At 42.7% G+C, this 21885-nt stretch overlaps 1 protein-coding gene across 1 annotated transcript in view; it reads left to right on the forward strand.

The window, feature by feature from the left end:
• The first annotated feature begins 5235 nt into the window (after positions 1-5235).
• The window catches only part of LOC147605803 (transcription initiation factor TFIID subunit 1-like), a 117440-nt gene continuing 100790 nt past the window's right edge, over positions 5236-21885 (forward strand). Inside the window, exon 1 of the mRNA XM_086792979.1 lies at positions 5236-5617. Coding sequence (XP_086649105.1) covers positions 5486-5617 — 132 coding nt within the window. The 5' untranslated portion in view covers positions 5236-5485. The remainder of the gene's footprint in view (positions 5618-21885) is intronic.

The raw sequence follows: 21885 nt of genomic DNA on the forward strand, positions 1-21885 counted from the left end.
CAAATTAGATTCACAAAGGGTCAATATCTTAAAGGGTGCCAGCGTATAACAGAGCTCCATCTTGAGGTCCTGCCATGCAACACGCAATAATAGGGTATTTTGCCTCTAAAATTAAGCCATGCAAGAAAAGTGTGTGTGTGTGTGTGTGTGTGTGTGTAAACGTACCTGTGTATGCATTGCAAATAAGTATTACTCGTGCCATATTAATTCGTTTTACACCAACATTAGGATAGATGTAGTAACAACCATACCAGGCCTTGAGACCTTCTAGATTTATCAAATATATTTAGAAGTGAAATCCAAAAAATCCAAATCTTCATTGATATCATAAACACTTAGGTTGGTCTAAATAGAAACTATCCAGAATGTGTGTGTGTGTGTGTGTGTGTGTGTGTGTGTGTGTGTGTGTGTGTGTGTGTGCTTCTATGTGTGTGTGTGTGTGTGTGTATGTGCTTCTATGTGTGTGTGTGTGTGTGTGTTTGAGAGAGAGAGAGAGAGAGAGAGAGAGAGAGAGAGAGAGAGAGAGAGAGAGAGAGAGAGAATTCTTATCAGCAATCGTGTATACCAAGTGGCACAAGTGATTGCCAAGCATAAGAAATATGACATGGCAATTAATTACCACATCAACTAGTTGACTAGGACACGTGTGGCTACAATTGCTAAAAACTAATGGGTGCTCGGCGATGTTCTCAAATTAGCGGTGTTCTTGATGTGGTGGTGTGCTTATAGTAGTGTTCTCAAATTGGCGATGTTCTCATACAAGCATTGAGCCATGAGTGTCTGTCTTGAATTTCTGGAAGACATAGCCCTCCCTTTATGGCAAGACATTGAGACATTGCTAGAGAAGTTAATGGAGGAGGAACGTAAGTCGACGACCACAATAGTTGCCCACAATAATTAAAAAGGTGGCAAACCAAGTTGGTTCAATGTCCCAATGCCACTATTGTCTCGCAAATTATTTTCCAGGTAATATTTGTGCGTGCCTCTAATATTTGTGTCAAAGACGTAGCTTCTTTAGCTCAAGTTTTCTTAAAATTTTCCATCTTGAATTATAATTGCAGGATGACTTCAAGAAGATAATCCAAACGAAAACAAGAGGATTGCCTAAGGAAGGGGAACACGTTGAAGCTGAGAAGATAGTGTACCAAAATTACTTGAAGGAAACTGAGTTGATTTTCACAAAAAAGGGCTACACTTTGCAGCCATTGCAAATCCAACAAATGGAAGGGACTTCTTTGATGTTATATTCGAGTACTAGGATTGGTATGACAAGTAGCACAACAATTCACGACAGAGAAGGTGCAACTTATAGCTCACTCTAGCTTGCCTCTAAATGAGTAAGTCCAGTGTGGTGTGTAAAACATTGTATTTGCATGTATGAGAGTGTAATGTTTGGTTGCTCTATTTGTGTAGAAAGAGCAAGTTGGTTCAAATACTTGCTAAAGGAGAGAATGCCATGAAGATTGTACGTGTACAATGCGGGGAGCTTGCATTGCGTGCATTCTTCAACAAGCACGTGTATTAGCATCACTTAATAAGTGCATCACTTGATCTAAAGCGCAAAATGGAAGAAGAGAAGCCAATCTTATAAGAGTTTCACAACAAGGAAGGAGAATTGAAGGAAATAATGCTCTTGAAAGATTACTTGAAGAATTGCAAAGCAAAACACTTAGGCACCGCATTTGTGTCTTGGCACAAAGCAATGCGATCTCAGTCACATAGCATCGGCTTAGCCACACCTCGGGTGTATGACAAGATGCACCATATATAGGTATGCTTAGAAAAAAATACTTTATTCTACGAGCTTGTGCATCATATCATGTATAGGTATGTTAAAAAGAATATGTTTAATTTGTCCTATTTACTACCAGGTGGTGGGTATTGATGAAAGACATAGTTTCGTTCCCTGACCTTCTGTCCCACGAATGACTCGGTGTTGAGTGAGGTCGAGGATACGAGAATATATCCAGAAGGCTGGATAGAAGAACTTGTCAGAAAAAGGGTTTAGGGTTTGTTCCCATGGTGGTTAGATTATGCCAATGAGATATACCTCCCGACGAGGAGGCCTTGTAGAAAGGTATAATCCCACTCCTTGCTCCATGTGATATATTGCATGCCTTGCATAACTTAAAACACCTTTAACGTGATTATGTGATGTAGATTTACATCAACCTAGTATGGAGCCGAAGGATTAAAACAACCTACTGGCCATGGCAAAAAAGGTGCAACAAGGTACGTTCTAATGCTGACTTGTCCCCCACAGGCATTACACTAGGTTGGCAAATTTTATTGGAAGCTTGAACAAGTCAAGAAACATAGGAAGCCAACCATCGTCTTTGGGAGGATGCTCAATGGTGTGGGTAGATTCCCAAGAAGGTTGCCTATAGAGAGGGACAATCCTCTACTCCCTTGCTAGAACATGTGTGCCTCTACTCCCTCTTTATGTGTGCTTGAGTTTTTAAGAGAGGATGAAATCTTTGTTACCACTTACATTGGTGATTATTTTAGTGACGTAGTGGAGACAACAAGAGCATATCATCTAGCTCTTTAATGCACTTTAGGAGAGTTACCATTGCTTTGACAAGGTAGATTCTAAAGAGGTATGAATCACCACTTTCAGAACTTTTAATATTGGGGTATTAAAAGAAGAATCCAAATCACTTATTAATCAAACAAACAACATGTCATGAGTGTGTAAATAATAATATTGATTATTGGGGTGTTTGTTCGACACAAGCATTCGACCTCCAACTGATATGAGAGTGAATGACAATGATGCATCAGCTACTATAGACTCTGGGTTTGCACACTTCACTAACCTTTTGATTGTGACACTCAAAAGATCAGTGAATGGCAATGATGCATTAGCTATAGACGCTGGGTTTACCCACTTCACTGACCTTTTGAGTGAGACACTCCACCTAAAAGAGAAGCATGTCACTCATCTTGATAGATAACCATCCTTTACGGGGTGCAACTGAGTGACCCATTTTTACTACAAAGGTTAAGAATGAACACTACTAGCTTTTTGTTGGTAATGATTCAATATAATCATGGAGATTGATCTTTAGTTCTTCTTCATTTTCGCAGGTGGCTCCTTGGTAATTTCACAATAGAGGGGGAACTAGTCCTTGATTGCTTTGTAGGGACTGGTGTCATGACTAAGGCGTGCAAGGAGCTTCGCCGACATTGTATAAGCATAGAAAATGATTGGTTGTGCTATAATCAGGAGCTAGCTCATTTGCAAGAGGTGTCCATAGACCTAGGTTTCAATTTGTTTAAAGGAAAAGAATCTAAAAAGATTATTCATGCAAGCATGCTACCTTCTTCTTCATTGGAGGCACCTTGGCATGGACAACATCAATTATTGCCAAGGCATGGTACATATGTACCACATGGTGCTGCTTCTTTTACACCTAGACACCTTTCTTATTATCCACCACCATCTGGAGCTACCAATACAACTCGGTAACTTTCTTACTATCCAATAACACCTGGAGTAGAAACGAAGAGGGTAATGATGCCATAACCTTATTGTATACCATAGCCTAGCATGACCAACTCATTTTAGTATCCGAATTTGGGGGAGGGGAGGGGCTCCATGGCCCAACACTAACCATCAAGATCATAAAGCTTCAAGTAGTGCTAGTGCCCCACATGGACCATGAGTCATGGAGATGGCCATGTCATTGGTTGCCAAAAAGACTTAATGATATTTTACATAGATTTTGAATTAAATGTCTTATGTATGGAAGTGACTTTTATCAATATCTCATGTGTGATTGCAATGTCTTAGTGTGTGCATGTGTCAATAACCTGTGAGAGAGAGAGAGAGAGAGAGAGAGAGAGAGAGAGAGAGAGATGCTAGAGTGAGAGAGAGTTTAAGAGAGTAATGCTAAAGCTATCTATGTGGTATGATTTCAACCGCTCGCACCAATTCCACAAAATCACTCAGCGCAGGAAATTGCTCGCTAAAAAAATGTGTACTCAATCAATGCTCCACTTCTTATATATATTAGAATACTATACCATCTAGCTCATGTTTATAAGAGCTATTTTATAAAGAATGACCCTATTTGGATATGCCAAGTTCACCATAGACCCGCTTTTTTGGAGGTGACCAAAGAGTTTATAGATGGATTTGAAAGGTTTGGCAAACATGTGATACTAAAGCAAATGTGGATTGATATCCCCATACCATGATGCATAAGGGTTGAAGGAGACATCCCTAAGACACCTTGGTCTTTATGTTGTCATGCCTAAATAGACAACTTGATGTGTGTGAATGGACTAGAAGCTATGAGCTCCTATATTACCTAAGGCTCATGGTACATCCGTTTTGGGTCATCTAGTATACAAGGATAAATGGCAAAAATGGTTGACGTAGATGTACCACACCTGAAGTGCATTGCCAACTCGTCTATTCATGATCCAATGCAGTCAGGGGTTAACAACTCCACCTATTGCTTTCCCTTGGTTGATCCATGCTAGGGTTGTTATAGGATTTGAGATAAAGTTATACTTGACAAGTTTTACTAATTTATAATAAAAACAAAATCCAAACGTAGGATGATTGTCCTCACATGCAACTTTCCATCTTGCAATGCACTTGCTACACCTAATCCTTCGTGAAGCTTCATTTTGTAGTGTTGTAATAGCCATTAGATGTCGTTAGTGACACTTTAACCTATAGGTTGGGTATCTCAATCCAAAATATTTGCAATTTACACATGAATTCTCAAAGCGATGGTTCTTAACAATTGTAAAGATTGTTTATGTGGTATTGAATTACAACATTTGCATTGTAGTGATGATTTGACACAAAATAATGTTAAAAAATTATAGTTTTAAGACAAATGTCTTGCAAGAAACAATGCTCCACCTCCCAAAATTGAGGACCATCCTAAAAAACTTACTACTCAAATAGAAGCAACAAAATCATAGCATCAACCTACCTTGAACAAGATCATCTACCTTGAACAAAATCATAGAAGCAACCTACCTTGAACAAAATCATGAAGTAAGATTATAAAATGATGCTTATTTCAAAATCTGAAATAGCCTTTCTTGACATACAATTTCTTGTCCATTAGCGGAGGAAGTTAAACACTCTAGCTTGCACAAGTAGGGGTGATTTTATATTTTCAATTACTAGTCCAACGTGTAATTTGCCTTACAAGAAATAAACACAAAGCTAAAGCCAAATGTAAACTCAAATTGTCACTAATGAGCATATAGGCACAACTTGTATTTATACCTCCATGCCTTCACTCCATTCAGTCTTGCAACACCGTTGGGCCTTTGAAACGTCAGCGGAAACGCCCCACCCTCCTTACGGAGCGGCGATTCAATGAAAAGCAGAGGACAGGCAGAGAGAAAGAAGGAAGCAGAAAATAGATAGCACAGAGAGAGAAAGAGACGGGCATGCCTGTGGAGAGAAGAGGAAGAAGAAGAAGCTTGTGATGAGCTGATCGTCTCGATCGGCATGGTCGATTTTAGCAGGCACTCTGGTGATGAGGATGGCGAAGAAGACGAAGGAGGAGGCGGGCCAATGCTGGGCTTCTTGTTCGGGAATGTGGATGATTCGGGCGATTTGGATGAAGAGTACCTCGACCAGGCATGCTCTCTTACTCTATTGGGTCCTTCTTGCTTGTGGAATATCTGGGTACCTATTTGAGCCGACCATTAAATTTATCTGTTTGAGCCGCCCACAGACGGTAGGGTTTTAATTTAGCTAGCGATTGGAACTCACATACATTATTTTATTACGCGTAGGCATGAAGTTGATTTACCCATCTTAATCACTAGACAAAAACCAGAGCTTGATACTTGAATACACAAGATTGGGTCCATGAGCCTGGCCCTGACACCCTAGCTATGGTTTCCTTTGAGTTGTGTTTTTATCGTTGACACATCACTGTTTAATGCACCCCATATGAGACTGAATTTGTCCATTCCTCAAGCTTTTTCTCGACCACTAGATGGCAAGCATAGCTTTGAGCTAAACTAAGATCAGGCCTAGTCTAATCAAAGAACTCTATAGTCCTCAATGGATGCTTGCACCTCTATCCCCCACTCCCTATGTGAGTCCCTTTTGTTGGAATCAAGGAATCCCAGGGAAGGCTCAGGAGGATGGAAGATCATCATCATGGTGGATTGTGTAGAGAGAAGAAGGGCTTATGCCATGGCAGTGGTTGCACAAGGATGAGCAATAGAGAGAGAGTAAGAGGGAGAGTGAGATGAGATACTCAATCCAAGAGAGAGCAAGATTGCACAACTCAAATGATAATCATATGATAATGAATCCGCCCAAATACATGCTTTGATAGGCACCAATTCCTTACCTTTTGACCCTAAATAAGAGGGTGTTCACACCACAAAGGACACTTGACCAGACTCCAAACTAACTCCAAAATACCCAACAAACTCCTCTTTGAAGGTTATGGTGGAGTTGCATGCATAACCTTCAATAGTCCTGTACTCCAACACAACCAAAGACCAAACACGGACTTTGCAATTGGCTCAGTGGTTCATGAACATGGCTAAGAGGTTCATAAAACATGGCTTAGTGCAAAGGACTCGGAGGTCAAGTCCTGCCCGGGGGACAAAGAACAGTATTTTTGGCATAGCTTCCATCATGCTGGTCTAACCTGTCTAGTCTGGCTGTGGAGATGCCTCAGCGATGCGGTCTGCTCCATGCTGCAAGAAAACCCGCCTGGCTATCACATACAAGTAACTTGCTCCACGTTCACCAGTACCTAGCCAAATTCACTACTGTGTGCCCATCCTTTGCACTGCTTCCCACACCTGGCGTCCATCTGACTGCCCAACTGGCTGTCCACCTAACTGATCGCTTGCCTGGCTGCCCACCTATCTGGTCGTTCGATGCTGGCAGCCCGTGCATATAGCACTCCTGTGCCCGCCACTTGTAGCCCGGGCGCATCAGCACTTGCGCAGCAGCAACAACAACCCATGCGCTGCTGCAGCACCCGTCAGCAGCCCATGCGCACAACTCTTGCGGCGCAGCAATAACAACAACATGTAGCTCTTGCGTAGCTGCCCGGACACCTGCATGGTAGCCATATGTGCAATAGCGCCACCCGCCGCCTATAGCCCATGCGTAGCGGAGCTGATTCCATACGGCGAACTCCACACACCTTGCTCCTTCGAATCTCCGTCACCTTCCCTTTTATAAAGCAAAAGATGCGTTTTTTTTCTCAAAAACGCCAAAAGCCAAGGTTAAACAAAACGCATGCTTTTCAAGATAATAATAAGCCTTTAAATCATCAAAGGTTTTAAAAAACCTTATAACTTTTAAAGTTTCTTTTTGTCCCCTTTCACACTTGGACTGGCCACCAACATGGGTTTCCTTTTCACATTTAGCTGATGCCTGTCCACACTGTGCGTCCCGTGCCCGTGCTCGTGCTCACCTGCTTGTTGTCCAGAGGGAAAAACACAAGGTCGTAATATCTAGTGTGCTGAGCACTCCACTCGGAACTTGGCATCATCGGGAGCCACTTAAGTGCTTGGTGGTCTGTGGTGACTGTGAAAATTGTCCATAAGGAGTATGTTTCAAATGCTTGAGTCTTTGAGAACTGACTGCTGTTCTAGCTTGCCCTTGAAAGTCTTGGAAAGATGAGAGGGAAACTTGCTAGGAGGTTTTGTTAACTGTGGGATACTACTAGGTAGGTAGATCATCCTTAAAAATGTTTGAATGAGAAAGGAGATCTGTCAACTGAGGGACTGAAGATGATGAGACAACGGTTATCGATGAGATAGAAGCTGTCTGAGCATAAATCAATGCTCCTTCTGCTCCCGCAGATAGCTTGTCGGGCCTGGAGATGAGAAATCATAGGAACGCGAAGAATGCTCCTATCTCTCCGAATCATGACAGGCTCAGGAAAACCTTTAGAGATGATAAAGGTGTCCTGCTCCCAATTGGGAATAGGTTCATACTGACAAAACCACTGGATTTCTAAGATCATGTCACATCCCAAAAGAGGAGAGACAATGAAATCTCGCTGGAAATGAGGCCTTTTGAACTTGAAAAGAAAACTGCTGTGCCTTTTGAGAGATGTGGGTGTGGAGACCAGGTGTAAACCCGTCTACCACCTTTCTTCTTGCATGGCTATACAAGGGTTAGTGAACATCAAAAACACTTCATAGTAAATAGCAAAACAACTTTGCAAAAAAAGTATACTTAGCTTTTCTTTGCCAGGTTGATCATGAAGCCAAAAGAAATATCTCGTCACCATATCCTTAAGATATCCTGAGATATATCTCCATATAGCTTGCCTGTAAGCTTGATAATATAATCCACAATATCCATATGGAAAGAGTGCTAAACGTGTGCACATAAAGCCAACTCCATACTCCTAAGATAAATTTTGTGAATTCATAAATCCTTAGATCAACAAGCTGTCTACTGCTTATGCTCTTGCTTCATAAGCTAGCGGCTGGCCATGCTTAACAGCAACGATGGTAAGTGTGGTCCCCACTTGAGATCTTTTCTCTTGCTTATTGATAGAAGGAAGCCTCCGCTTCCAAGAAAGCCTATGCTCTGATAACAATGTAACTCGCGGCGGTGCCTGGGGGACTAGGGCCTTTGACACACTTGTTGATACCATCAATGCATATTAAAACATTTAAACATAAAAGCTGGATAAAACATCCACGAATGCTGAAAATGGAGCTTGCACGTGTGACACCTCATAGAGGCCGGAATGGGCCGACCCCTCCCCTTGGAGTATTTTATTACCCAAGGAGAATAATATCATGTACAAGCTTTGAGGGCCTTACTCTCTCCATGGGAGATGCCGGATTATCCATATACAAATGCCATAACACAGCCCAACACGAGGCAACCAAGCCGGAACATAGGTTGTAGAAATGCCGAGCCAATAATATAATCCATGTACCTCTGTGTGGGTACTGATTTTTTTCCAAAAACCACGGGTCTTCATGCAATAGAGCTGGTACAACTCCATTCAGCCGGTACAGCAGGTACAATGGTTGGTACAACCGGTACAGTGGTTGGTATAGCAGGTACAGTAAGTATAAATGTTGGTACAGCATGTACAGTGACTAGTACAACAGGTACATTGGTTGGTACAGCAAGTACAAAAGCTGGTATAGCCGGTACAATGGCTAGTACAGCAGGTACAAAGGTTGGTACAACAAGTACAATGGCTAGAAATCATAATAAATTATTAAATACCCTTGCCTTCAGTATTTCTTCGCGATGGAAGCCTCCAAAACGGTCCCCAACAATCGGTATTCTTCATGGGCAGCCTTGAAGAGAGAGAGAGAGAGAGAGAGTAGCCATCATTAGGGTAGCCTGTAACGGTGGTAGAGGCTAGTGTGCAACAAGAGAGCCTCCATTAATGAAGAGAGAGGGCTCCAATTTATAGATTTGGGCCTCCCATGAGCTAAAATGGCAAGAGAAGGCTACAATGACAAGTGGAGAGCCACACAATGGCTGAAGTGACAAGTGTGAGGCCACTTGTCTCACTTTGATCCACTTTCTAACAAGTGTCAGGCCACTTGTCTCACTTTGGTCCACTTTCTTGCCACATGTCCCAATCTAAGAGATGGGTCTTTCCATAAACTTTATCTCTAAAAATATCCCAACTGGTAGACATTCTGTCATAGGCACTTTGCCAACTCTTGGTATCTGCTCAATTCCAGATGTAATGACGCGAACAGAATTTCCATCGGAGTCGGGCCAAAAATAGCAACTCTCCTAAATTTTAGGAGTGTGGTCCTTTGTATTCTAGGATAATCTCCCATTCCCAAAGCTTGTACTTTCCAAATATTTAGACATCTTGGAGTCCACCAGACCCCTTTCATACTGGGAAATGTCCAGGCTAGTGACAGGTTCAAAGTTACAAACTGTGAACCGAATGTTAGGATCCAATCCACAAATGAATTGCTCCATCTTGGCCTACGTAGATAGCCCTAACTGCTGTGGTAGAGTAATAACCTTTCCGGAAAACTGAAGCACTGGGGATCCGTTCTGTGTGAGTCCGGTCATGTACTGGGGCGGGAGAAATCTGGTCTTCAGGTCATGGACAAAGATGTCCCAGTCAAAGGATGTGACATCTGTGGCCTGATCTGTATGAATACTAGACCAATGCTGCCACCAAGTGACTGCCTCACGAGTGAGATGGGAAGCCGCTAAGTGGACTTTATCTTGTGGTTCTGTGATCCCAGCTAATGGAAAATGAGCATTAAACTGATGAATAAATTGATTAACTGATGAATGATCACACTTACCATTATACTTAGTGAAGTTTGGTTGACTGCGAATGACGGTGGTTGATGCTGCGGCGGACTGCTGGTTGGTGACACCTATGACTGGGGAGACTGAGGAGAGCTGCTGATACCTCAAGTGTATGGCCTCCTTTTCTCGTTGGTGCTCGAGTAACATACGTTCTCGATCAAGCTCACGTTGGTGTTCCCGAGCGGCGAGTTCAGCCCGACGCCAGTCTTTGTCGATTCTGTGTTGGGCTTCCTCATAGTCCCGTCTTTTTGATTTTTCTTCTTTCCTTCGGGCCTCATCCTCTCTCCTTTGTTGTTCGATCTGAAAGAAGAGGGAGATGTAGTCGGGTGCTGCTGGAGGCGGAGAAGGACGTGCTGTTGCTGCCTCCAAGAGTTGGAGACACTCCATGAGCAGCTGGTTCTGAGCTCTCAGAAGAGCTATGGTGTCTGCTGTAGGCGGAAGAACATGGTCTCCTTCGGGGAAGACGTCTTCTGGCTGATGAGTACTCTCTTCTGTAGACATGATGTTGAAGTCGGTGGTCGTGCCGAAACGCAATCTAACCATCCAAGGATGCCCCCACGCTAGGATACGGTGCGTGTGGACAATCTGAATCTAATACCAATGTGATATGCAGAGGAAGTCTTTGTATTGGAAGGATCCTGTCACACAAATGCTCACACCGTCTTCTGTATCCTGAGTTTCGTGAGTTTAGCAATCCACTTTAATACTTCAAACTAGATATGAGAACTGTACACGAGATTGGGTCCCGAATTACCCACTGAAGGGCCCCCTATCTTGATAACGAGATAGTATTTGCTTTATTACTTTAGAGAGAATGACTGTGGACTGTAGATAAGCCAAACGCAAGATCTCGGAGTATCTGAAGCGTGGCTGAAGTGTACACGGTTGTAGAAACACCTCAATGAACTGATCTCGAGCGTATGCACTCTTCCCAAGGGCATGAGGAAGGGCTGCACACCTGAGGCTGAGAAAAGAAGGTAGTGGACTGTTCTAAGCTATGTTAGAATGTTGTAAATGCTTATGAATGATAGAATACCTTTACCAGATGACTGGTGTATGCCTGGATGACGCATTGAATGCTGGATACTGATGTAGACTGATGAATCAAGGCTGAAAACACTCACTTATGTGAGTAACTGTGTGTGAACAACCTCTTATAGCCGTTTATGTGAGTAGGTGTGTGTGAACAACCTCTTATAGCCGTTTATGTGTGTATGTGATAAGTAGTGATGTCAGAGGATGTGTCGTTTCCCCAGTGTGTGTTGTGTGAAAAGATCAGGCTCTAAAGCCTATAAAAGCATTGTACGCTACTTTTAACACATCAATCAAAGTATCTTTGAGTCGTTCAATCACTCTCCCTCGCTTTGTTACATCTCTCACTCTCTCTCTACTACACACATCACCATGGATCTGTTTGAGCCTAAAGCTGTTGGCTCTACTATTCCTAATTTTCTGTATTAATTGTTTAAACGTGTGTCAAGATTGTGGTCAATCTCGTCCGGTGGAATTTCATTGGTATCAGAGCTTAGGATCTTCCTTCTTTCTATGTGGAAGATGATTCTACCTTGCATACACTTACTGTTAGTGGTTTTAAGCAGTATGGCCAGCCATATGGGTAGTGGAGTGAATGTATACTCAAGAAGGCAAGCCCGTGAAGAACAAGTTGTTGAAGATGTACATCGTGGAATCCATGTAGGTGAAGATGTACATTGTGGAATCCATGTAGGTGAAAAACACTGTGCTGAAAATGTATCTAATGTATTCCATGGTGATTATGCACATTAGGGACAACTGTCCTGCGGTAAAGTGAATGACTGTGGGACTAGGTGTTTTGAGGGATAACCGTTCCGCAGTAAAGAGAAAGTGGAGGACATAGTTACCAAGAGTTTCAGAAACGCCTGATTTGAAACGGGTTTCAGAAATGTTTTAGAAGTTTCATATTTTTTTGAAACGGCAAAAAAAAGTTTCAAACAAAAATACAATATATATATATATAAAGCAAAAATGCAATATATATATATATATATATAAAGCAAAAATGCAATATATATATATATATACACACACACACACACACACACACACACACACACACACACACACACATATACACACACACACACACATATATATATATATACACACACACACACACACACACACACACATATATACATATATATTGCATTTTTGTTATACACACACACACACACACACACACACACACACACACACATATATTGCATTTTTGTTACACACACACACACACACACACACACACATATATATAGCATTTTTGTATATATATATATTGCATTTTTGTTATATATATATATATATATACACACACACACACTTTTTTTTTTTCCGTTTCAAAAAAAAAATGAAATATAGAATGTACAACAGTACAAGAAATAAGTGTTTAGGACTTGGCCTATTTCAGTAAGAAGCATAATACTTGAAAAACACGACTCATGAGAAAACACATTGGATTCATTATTATTCAATGTAAACAGTGATTCAATGCTAGAAAACAACAGCAGCTTCACTTGTGAGGGTGGACAATAGTCCTGACTAGTCGGCCAACCGTACACAAGCAACAGTAACGAGAGTCAGAACGGATGCGCAGATAAGCTCCTCGAAATGTGTGCCACAAACGAAAAGTCGGTGCAAACGATAAGAGGGTTTTTTTTGGGAAAATAAATCGGATAAGAAACGCACTTCATTTAAGGAAACGTTTACGAAACGTTTCAGTCCATTTCATACCAGCTGAAATGCATTTCGTTGCTACTATGGTGGAGGACATTAATAAGCAAGATATCATGCATGTTGAGATGGAAAATTTGCTTGAGAAAGATGCCCAATAGAAGAGTTTGCAAACGTTGGCTGAAGATGGAAGAAGAAAGTTGTTGCAGAAGTTTTGGGGCTGAAATTTGCACCTTTTGGCCTCTCCGGGTATGGGCGAAGGTTGGCCTTAGGTGAAGGAAAGATCAAATTGCAAGAATGAAGAATAAGGCTATTTATAAACCTTCTACATACTGTTTTTCCCTTTTTCCCTATGTTTCACTTGTAAAAAGGCCCCTTAGGCTCATTTTTAGGGTTTAATCTTTTGATTCAATTGTTTACTATGGCACTTATTCCAACGCCTTTGTGGCCCATGTGCATTACTTTTCACTACTCATTTGTTCCGTGTCTCGGCATCCAACTCTCCCAATATCCCAATGCCACAACGATCAACTGTCTGCCTGTGTTGACTTGTGTGTCGCCCACATGGCTGTTTGGAAGCCCATAGTAAGGTGTGTATAAGTGATCCAAGGGAAGCATATTTATGATTGATTGATTGTGATTAGCGTCTACGTAACCCATGCACAACAAATTGCTTCTTCTTCATGCTCAATACATAGTAGAGAGGGATGACCTAATCTACCATGTATTACTAACCATGTATTACTAACATGAAGTATATACAATGCGGAATAGAGGTACTCAATGGTAGCATTGCTTTTGTGTTGTCAATGACTCAATGATGACTGACTGATCAATGAATGAATATGACTAAGGGCTAGACTCCTAATTATAGTGTCCAATGTTGGTGAATTGGCTACCAACTCTACCAAACCTAATAATAATGTTTAACTAGGTGTGTTGACACAATAACCCAATAACTTTGTCCACACTGGGCTGCTCATTGGGCGCCTTAACAATATTTACAATGAACTGGCACAATAGCCCTTACAAACACATGAATCTGGCCACGTTCGACCTCTAAGCTTGCCAATGGATAGAAGCATGTCCACGTCACACTCAAGAGAAGGATGTCCACATACTCGACCTCTAAGCTAGCCAATGGATAGAAGCATGCCCATGTCACACTCGGGAGAGCATACACACCACACCTAATACATGTCTTCTATGTAAGTGGACAACATGATCAGAAAGTCAAGGACAAATAGTTATTAAGCAACATTGCCTTGTTGAAACCTTGTGCATAAACTATCCCATGTATTTTTTGTTCTACTTTCCTGATTCATCCTTAAACAACCTGTACGGACAATTTTCGACAAGACGAGAATTTCTCTATCGTCCAATTAATTTGGTTGTTCCTCGTAATGCAGTGTTGTAGGAGGAAAGTCCAATGTTTTGAGCATGTTGTCCATTAAATCTTGGTGTATTTAAGTGTATTGATTAGCATTGTGTTCAACCAAGTTACACTTCGTGTTACAAAACAGAGATTGAAAGAGGTTGGAAAGAAGTAAGCAAAGCTAGGGTCTTTTCTCATTAACAAAACAATCAATGATGTGAACATGGAGTTAAAGTTACCTCATAATTGTGTTCTTAGCACAAGAAGTAATTTGTTGAATTGACAAGAGATGCACAATGAGCCGAGCCGGCCCCTCTCTCAAATAAAGTATATTGATCTTGGGAGAATGAAGTACATAGTTTCATGGGCATTTTTGACCAGATTTCCATACCAATGCATATGAATACAGTATTGCAAACAATGTGGTTGTCGGTGTAGACTTGCAACTCGCACTACTCTGAGCTCTCTCAAGTGCCCATGTTTCCTACTATATGCTCTCTATTGTTCCACCAACACACGGTAGCAACAATTTACAAGAGAGCACGTAGGACAAGAGCACACTACACAGGGTATGTGAACATGGAGTCTTGTTCCTCCCTTCTGCTACTTGCTTCCATATTTAAACATCAAACGTTACCAATTGCAAGTAGATTTGATGACAGCGGAAGTCTTCGCGATGGAAGCGTTTGTTCTCCGGGCATTTCCGAGCATGTACACATAGATATAGGTCCCAACGTGGAAAGCCAAGTCCACAGTGTCACATGAGTGGCATCAATCCCTGGCATATGCAACTGCCATGGATGCTAGTCCAATGCACATACATAATGAGAAAGCACAGGTGGATCAATTGGGTGGCCAAATGGTGACACGAAGAACATTCAATCATCCATATTTTACTATATAACCTTTTTTTGTTGATCTGCATGGTGCTTGTAATTCACATGTACATCTCTAATTGGTTGCGTAGCTGACTGTGTACATCTTGGTAACACTATCAGAAACATCCACATATTACCATCCATGGTTTTATGCCTGACTTTATTGGCATATATGCTATCAGTAGTGCCGCATGTGAACATGGGCTAACCAAGGGCACTTTTCTCCCTTTGGGTTTTTTCCCTTGGATATTTGGTGTGAAAGGACACCATCATTATTATTGTATTTTGATATTATGGAGTCAACTCCCTAGCTCTACACAAGCAATCCTTTTTGTGTAAGCATCAATCACCATCTTCTTGAAACTTGCTGTTGCTTTTCTGAGTGTCTGTCTCTGTGTGGAACTCTAACCCTAACAGTGGCATTAGAGCCTGTTGCTTGCCAGACACCTTCCGGCGATTCCCTACATCCGTCCGTCCGTCTGCATTATGATCCGTCTGTCCGTTTGCACTACGATCTGTCCGTCTGTTCGTCGGTTGTGTGACCTGCTCCGTCTACCCTCTGTGCATTCGCCCGGTCCTTGTTTTTCGCCACCCGCCCAGTTGCGTTTCGCCTCCAAAGCAGGTGGCGCTAGTGCCCAGAGAACCACCGCCGCCCAGCCGAGTGGCGGCGTTCTCTCCACAAGGGGGCACTTCTTAGCGGTGCTTAGCCACACTTGTGGCTTATGTGGCACTGGCCGGAAATTTGAGGTTTTTTGAGACCCTTGCGTTTGTTGATTTCGCCGTTTTGTCATCATCGTTGCCGTTTGAAGCTTGCCAATCGTCGCCTGTTTGCCATCTCGCTGTCACCGTCTGCAGCCTCATCGTTGCCGCGCGTGGCCAACTGCTCTGCAGCTCACGCCGTCAACGACTCTGAATCTCGCAATAGCTGCAGCTGCAGCCGCCCCCGTCGTCGTACTTGCAGCCCGCCTTCACCAGAGAGCCACCGTACTTGCTTGTCTGTAGCCTGCCATCATCTCTTTTCTAGTAGTCAAGGTATTTCAGGTTCTACTGATTTGGGTATTATTAGTGCACTATGGTTCCAAAATTTGAAAGTGCAGGTGCAGGTTATGTAGAATTCGGGGGTTTGTGAAATACTTTCTTCATTGCAAAAATCAGGTGCAGGGAAAAGTACATGGCAACATTTTGATGCAGGGTTCAATGGAATTTGGGGAATTTTTAAAAAATTAGTGCTTAATTGGACAATTGCAACTACAGGATACAAAGAAATTTGAGGCTTTCCTAAAATTAGTGCTTAATCACACAATTCAAGCTCATTGGTACACAGATTTTTGGGAATTTTGTGAATTATGGGCAATTGACACATAAAACAGTCCATTGGTGCTCATACATTTGGGGTTTTTCAGCATTGCAATTATCTGCAGCCTTGCATTTGGGGCAAAACATTTGCACAAGACCTTGTGGTTGCCTGACATTGTACTCCGGTGCGTTTGGGATTTTGCCTGCATGTACTTTTTATAGCATATTTGGTTGCACGTGCTTGCATGTCTCTTGGTAAAGAGATTTCAGCAAATGACTGGAACTACGATCGATATATTTGGGGTTTTGTCCCAAGAGGACAAATTGGATGGCAGTAATTACTTCCTCTGGAGTTTCATGGTCCGAAACCTTCTTGTGGCCAAAGGATTATGGGGTTATGTGTCAGGTGAAGATGTACGCTCTGTTATTGACATAGCACCTAACACGCCTGGCCGTGGTGCTTAACAAGCTGTAGTACCTACTCCTCCCTCAAAGGAGCAGAAGAGATGGGATACTCACAATGCCCAAGCGATGGCTTTGATTGCTTTGTCAGTAAAGCGATCAATCATACCGCATATCCGGTCTTGTAGGACCTCACGGCGAGCTTGAGATGTAAGGCAAAGAATGAGGCCAGGGTTGCATATCTCAAGAAAGAATTTGAGAACTTGGACATGAATGATGGTGATAGTATGGCTGATCATCTTACAAAGATCCAGGATCTTCGGGAGTAGTTGCTCAATATTGATGAGGTCATTGTTGAAAAGGAGCTCACTCTATCTATGCGGGGAAACTTGTAACCAATCTTGTTTGAAGAGTTGGTTGGCTTGTTACTACAGCAGGAGCAGAATCAGAAGAATAAATCTTCCATCACACGTGGCAGGGATGGGGATTTTGTTGCCCAAGACAAGGGCAAGGGAAAAGCCAAAAGCAATTTTCAGCCAAAGGTTGATTCCAGACAGCCTTCACAAAAGGTTAAAATGATGTAGGCAAGCCTAAGAAAAAGGAAAAATGTCACTGCTGCAAAAAGCGAGGTCACTATTTGAATAATGAGTGTAGAAAAAGGCTTGCAAAGGAGAAGAAAAAGAAAAGCGGCATGGTTGTAGATTCTTCATTACCTGCAGCGAAAGATGATGCATCAGTAAATCTTGTGCAGGATGAGTGGACTTTTCTTACTTGCAGTTATGATGCATCATTAGAGCATATGTCTCTCAGTGTCAATGAAAGACACAACACATTGTACTTTGACAGTGGTGCATCTAAACACATTATCTCACACAGGAATTTGTTTAAGAAGCTTATGGCTGCCCCTGAAGGCAAACACGTAACATGTGCAAACAATTCTTCTTATCCGGTCTAGGGTGTTGGTGAGGTGATCCTCACAATAGTAGATGGTGGAGACTTATGTCTTCCAGATGTATTGTATGTACTAGGGATTAAGAAGAACTTGCTGATCGTCTCCTCTTTTGCTAAAAGAGGATATGCCGTGAACTTTGAGGACGATAGATGCACAGTGAAAGACCGTGAAGGTGGCTATGCATTGGTCACTTCCGGCACATTGTACCATGGGTTATATTAGCTTGACAGGTTTGACAAGAAAGAGCGTGATGCTCATGTGGTTACCACTCTTACACCAGCCATGCAAGAGGCAGAATTGTGGCATGCCAGGTTTGGATATGTAAATTATGGTAGTTTGATGCTATTGCAAAGGCATAAAATGGTACAAGACATGCCTCATGTAGAATTGTCACCAAAACATGTATGTGAAGGGTGCATATTGGGAAGATGCATAGAAATGCATTCGCAAAAGATGGATCAACAAGGGCTGTCCGGAAATTACAGCTTGTGCACAGTGATGGTCCTATGCGGACACCATCTTTTGGAAAGCATCTATACTTTGTAACCTTTATCGATGACTACTCCAGATTTGCTTGGGTGTATCCCTTGAAAGAAAAATATGATGTATTTGCATGTTTTCAGCATTTTGTGGCACAAGCTGAAAATCAAATAGGTTGCAAAGTGTAGACCCTCCATACAAATCGAGGAGGGGAATACTTGTTTATTGCTTTCAAAGCTTTTATGGCAGAAAAAGGCATAAAGCATCAATGCACGATGCCATATTCTCCTCAGCAAAATGGTGTTGCTGAGAGAAAGAACATGTCTTTGCTGGAAATGGCTAGAGGCATGGTTAAAGGCATAGGCTTGCCTCACAAAATTTGGATGGCGGCAATAATGTGTGCTACACATGTGTTGAATAGATGCCCTACTAAAGCATTGAAAACTATATGAGGTTGGCATGAAAGGAAACCTAAAGTTGAACACTTTAGAGTTTTTGGATGTATAGCTTATGCACATTTACCTCACTAATTGCGAGGTAATACAGCAGTGGTAGTAAATGCTACCGTCTCTTTAATTCTTCCACACAGGATTTTGGACAGTAGCGATGTTGTGTTTGTTGAAAATTCAGACTAGCCATTGGCTGAATTTTTTGGACAGCCACCTTTAGGCCCACTTAACATGTTTGAAGGAGTACTCCCATTGGGAATTGATGGCACAAAAAATCAACCGTTAACTTTGCCTAATGGATAGCATTAGGGTGCTCAAAATCAGCCCATAAATGAGCCCATTACACCTCAAATTGCCGAGGAAGCAGTGGAGCAAGAGCGGATAGCAATGGAAGAGACTAGAGTTGTGCCTCGTTGGCTGTTCAGTACTTTACAAGAGAGAGAACTTTTAGCTCCCCTTGGTAGCAAGACACGGGCTGGTTCACGTAATGCAAGAGAACATGCAGATGTTGCTTGCATGAGTAAACTCTATGATGCAGATGAGCCATAATTAAAAGCCATGCAAAATTAGATGGATTCTATCCATAAAAACAACACATGGGATTTGGTAGACTTGCCTGCTGGCAAGAAGCCCATTGGCACAAAGTGGATATACAAGTTGAAAAGAAAGTTTGACGGTACCATTGAGACAGATACAAGGCTAGGCTAGTGGATATACAAGAAGTCCATTGGCACAAAGTGGATATACAAGTTGAAAAGAAAGTTTGATGGTACCATTGAGATAGATACAAGGCTAGGCTAGTGGCCAAAGGATATGCCTAGAAAAAGGGCATTGATTATGATGAGCCTTTCATACCCACTTCTCGTATGGCCACAGTTAGAATTGTTGTTGCATTGGCTGCCCATCATGGATGGAAAGTGCATTAGTTGGACATAAAATCAGCTTTTCTCAATGGGAATTTGTAGGAAGAGGTTTATGTAAATCAGCCCATTGGTTTTGTGGTGCATGGTCATGAAAACAAAGTATGCAGACTTCGAAAAGCACTTAATGGTCTCAAACAAGCTCCTCGAGCTTGGTATGAGAAGATACATACTTATTTGATCACGCAGGGATTTCGCAATAGTTCAACAGAGAGCACCCTCTATGTGAAAGAGGATCATGGCACTTTGATTATGCTTATTCTTTATGTAGATGACATGTTGCTAAGTGGGTTTGATATAGAGTGTGACATGCGATGGATTGACCGTAGTAAAACAATGTTAGGCTTAACTAAACTTCACTTAATTATACTTGAGAGATAGACAATGGTGTCAATGCAATGCAATGCAGCTATATTAAATGGATGAGTTACAATGAATAGATCTATGCTTGTCCTAGATGAGTATCTAGCTCGGGAAGAGAGAGATGCTGAATGCTGATGCTGAATGACTATTCCCTTCTCCAATGCCAAGGTCCACCCTTGGAATGCTGGCTTTCCTCTGTAGGAGGCAGGAGATGATTGAAATGAATGCTGAATATGCTGATCATGATGCTGAATGGTGAATGCTGAACTGTTGACTCCACTCACTCCCTAGGAAGGAAACGCTGAGAAGATGCCCGATGCTGAGATGATCTTCCGAATGAATGATGCATTGCCTTTTATATGAGTTATGCTGCTAGTCGGTTGCTGGCTATTGCCGTCGGCCAGCCATCTGAGACCTCACGACTTCATTAAATGCCCTAATAATGCTGTCGGTTGCTGACCAGGCCCTGTCGGCTAGCTCCATAGTCCACGACTTGATGCTTATGTGCCCTAAATGCTCTTGATGATTTATGTGCTGATGTTGGTGGTGAAACAATCCCATACACATGTTGCACATGCTGGGATATATGCTGCAAATGCCTGGATAAAATAGATTAGTGCTTAAATGTCCTGCTTAATGCTTATTATGGATGCTAAGAATGCCATGTCACTTGTACACCTATTGGGTGTGCACATGACATGGAGAAAATTTCAGCATTCAAAGCTGAATTGCAAATGTCATTTGAGCGGACAGATTTGGGATTGTTGCATTAATATTTGGGCATACAATTTGTGCAAACAGATGTTGGGATTTATGTACACCAATCAGAGTACATTCAAAAGATGTTGCACAAATTTGGGTTTCAAGATCGTAAGCCCATCTCTACTCCGATGGAGAGACAAGGCTGAAATTGAGCATGTATGATGTTGGAGAGCCTTTTGAAATGAGTGTTAATAACAGCCAAGTAGTGGGCTCCCTCATATACTTTTTTTTTTTCCGGAAAAAAGATCCTTCTATTAGTTAATGAGAAAACGCCATAAGGCTACAAAGCTCACCTCGCAAGGAGGGATAAAAAACACAGTGAACTCCTGAGCTCCACCCCCGTGGCTGGCCGCTCTCTGGGGGGGGCTACCTAATAGTACATGTGGGAGGTGAGAAAAGCCAAACTGGAGGCCTGTAGTGCCAAGTGACATCCTCGCCCCTCGCGGTGAGGAAAGGGCCAGGCTGCCAAGTGCGGAGGAAAGCCTTGCGGCGCCCTCTCATGCGATCCGAGTCGCCCTGGAGTTTCCCCCAGTGTCCTCTCAAGGTGTGAATGATGTCCACCCAGAGGGCCTGTATGACCTCCGCCGGTGGAGTCGCCTGGCGGTCAATGGCCTCCCTGCATCGGGCTCTCCAAATGTGCCAAGCCGTCATGCTGCTGATCATCTCCCATCTGTGCCCGACCCCCTCTTGAGGTGCTGCCGAAGAGAAGTCTGGCGTCGGAACCACCGCCATCGCCCTGTCAGAGACCTGGATGGTCGCACTGCCAGGGACGTCCTCATATCCAAGGGCCGGGCCTCTGTCTGTGGCCCAAGCCACCGCACCCCACGTCACCAGCATCTCACCTGGTGAGCCTGCAAAAACCATCCTGAGAGCGCGCTGCCAGACCTGCTGTGCCTGTGGGCAATCCCATAAGCAGTGCCGCTGCGACTTCTGTGCATGGCCGCACCGAGGGCAGGACGCTGGGTGACTGCCGAAAGCTAGCCAAGCCCCCACAGCCAGTCCTCTATGCGCTGTGAGCCA

Source organism: Cibotium barometz, chromosome 58 (genome assembly GCF_041138505.1).
Source record: "Cibotium barometz isolate CiBa-2024 chromosome 58, ASM4113850v1, whole genome shotgun sequence".
Taxonomy (NCBI): Eukaryota; Viridiplantae; Streptophyta; class Polypodiopsida; order Cyatheales; family Cibotiaceae; genus Cibotium; species Cibotium barometz.